This window comes from Manacus vitellinus, unplaced genomic scaffold (assembly GCF_001715985.3).
Source record: "Manacus vitellinus isolate BGI_N305 unplaced genomic scaffold, ASM171598v3 scaffold_27_pilon, whole genome shotgun sequence".
Taxonomy (NCBI): Eukaryota; Metazoa; Chordata; class Aves; order Passeriformes; family Pipridae; genus Manacus; species Manacus vitellinus.
This window is the reverse complement of record NW_021940039.1, coordinates 9,787,309-9,789,571: the sequence shown is the minus strand read 5'-3', so window position 1 is coordinate 9,789,571 and position 2,263 is coordinate 9,787,309. Positions and strand designations below refer to the sequence as shown.

General features: G+C 54.3%; 1 protein-coding gene across 2 annotated transcripts in view; it reads left to right on the top strand.

Annotated features, from left to right (window-relative positions):
• Window positions 1-583: 583 nt before the first annotated feature.
• Window positions 584-2,263, top strand: part of FAM166A (family with sequence similarity 166 member A) — a 15,050-nt gene continuing 13,370 nt past the window's right edge. For both annotated transcript variants that reach the window (XM_025895260.1, XM_018074247.1), the window contains exon 1: window positions 584-713. In XM_025895260.1, coding sequence (XP_025751045.1) covers window positions 658-713 — 56 coding nt within the window. In that variant the 5' untranslated portion in view covers window positions 584-657. The remainder of the gene's footprint in view (window positions 714-2,263) is intronic.

Genomic DNA, 2,263 nt, shown 5'->3' with positions numbered 1-2,263 from the left:
AGTTAAAACAAGATGGTTTTTATGCTCCCTTCCAAACCATTGTAGGGTTCTGGGCTGTTCAGTGAACAGGAGCCCCGTGTTCTTCAGGTGAAGGGGGAGAAACCCAGCACACACCAGACAACGTGACCGTACAACACTGGGACTGGAACAGCCTTTATCCTGCATGGAACTGGCAGGGAAGGATCACATCCTCCAACAGCCAGACCTGGGAGGGCACTGAAGAGCAGGGAGAGGAGGGTTGAGCCTCCCCCTGAATCCCTGAACCGGTGCCTGGATTTTCTGTGGTGGGAGCACCTGCAGCAGGAGCTGTGGGCAGTGCTGGCCTGGCCAGGCAGGCACAGCCAGGCTCTCCTGGGTCTGTGCTGGCCATGAACCACACCATGGACACGTATCTGTGCTGGGGCTGCTTACAGGGAACATCTGACCCCACTGTCCCCAGGGCTCTGAGCCCTCAGGACACCTGAGAAGCACCATGAAACCGCTGTGCTCATCCAGAGCTTCCAGGTGGGGGAACAAAGAGCTGTGTCCAGGAGAACCTGAGGAGTTCTGTGCTGCAGATGGAGCTCTGTCAGGTGCTGACATCACAGAGGTTCCCCTGGAGACCACGTCAGGCTGTGTCTCCTTCCCCCCTCCACCACCACCAGAGGTAACATCACCATGGCAGCCTCCAGGGGGAACAACATCTTCCCCAGAAACCCCTATTACATCCCTGGGTAAGTGCTGAAGATCATCCAAAAGGTCCATTTCTGATGAAAATAGCTCTGGTTGGGATCATGTAGTATTTATGACTCATAATGTTTTGGGCTTTTTTTTCAAAGACACTATTAAATATTCCATGTAACAGTGCTCTGAAGGAGTCAGAGCTCAGAAGAAGCAGCACCTTCCAGCAGGGTAGAACTGCAGACCATGGCAAAGCACACTGAGGGCAAAGCCAAAATTTTTCTTTTCCCCTCCTTCTTTTTTTTTCTGTTTCTTTTAAGCTGCCAGATGTTACCAGAGCTACTGTGCAGGGTTTGGCTTCTGAACTGTCATAATTTTTGCACCAAGGATTTTTGAAAGTCTCCTTTGAGTAAATAGTTACACAGACATGACACTCTCTGGTCAATGGGCTGGACCATAGTCCTGCTGCTGGGTCTGGAATGAGTCAGGGACTGGGGATGCTGGTGGTCTGGTCCACAGGTAGTAGGATTTCTTTCCAAAGGTGTTTGTGACATTCTCCTCTAAAGGCTTGGAGAGAAGAAACCAAGCTGCCACGGGTAAGAGGGAATGAGTTACAGGGGAGGAGGTAGGACAGGAGTGGCAGGAATAAGGGATTGGCTTCACTGGGAACAGAGAAGTTGTGTTTGGGTCCTGTGGTCTGTGAGACTTGTGAATGGGTTGGGAAGGGCTGGATGGCCCCTGAGGAAAACCAGCTGCTGTTGGCAAAAAATCACTCAGATTAGCCCAGCCTGAGGTGAGCTGGTGCCTGACCAGGCTGCGAGTCCTGGCACAGGGAATGCCAGCCCTGGCACAGGGAATGCCAGCCCTGTCCCCTGGTTGCAGGGCAGGTATGGGCAGGAGGCAGATCCTGAGCCACTGACAGAGGGTGGAGCACATTCCCTAAACTCTGCTCCTGCAGTGCTGATCCAATCAGTCCTTCCCATCACAGTGACATGCAGGATTTTTCCATTACTGATCTCTGTACCTTCCACGCTTACATAAGCTCTGGGGTTGGGGTTTTTTGGCATATTTTTGCATTGCTGTGGCCATCTGATGTGATTTTCTGTGTGTGCTGTCAAAGCCCTGTGCTGGCAGGGAAAGAGGAGGAGCAGCAAGGAGGGGGCTGTGGCTGGGCTTGCACCCCCAAAAGCCTCAAACCCTTCCCTTGCCTGCAGCAGCTGCCCCGGGAGCAGCTCCAAGCCCAGCACAGACACAGCAGCTGGGGCTGCTCCTCTCCAGGGCTGACCCAGCCTCTGCAGGCAGGAGGAGCAGCCAAACTCTGCTGCTGCATTTCTTGGTGCTGTGCAGGCTCGTGGCATCCCCCTGAGCCCCTGTGGGTGCTGAGGGTGCTGCTTTGCATCTGCTTTGGGTGGCTGAGGGCAAGGAGGAGCTGCCTGGAGGGCACTGCCAGAGCCCAGCAGACAGTGCTCCCTGAACTGAGGTGTGTCACAGATGTCACCAGTTGTGCCATGTGCTGGTGAACCCACGAACACAACAAGGGGATCAGAGCAGGTTGTTGTCCCTTGGGCCAAGGGCCGGGTCCTGCACTGTGGCCACAACAACC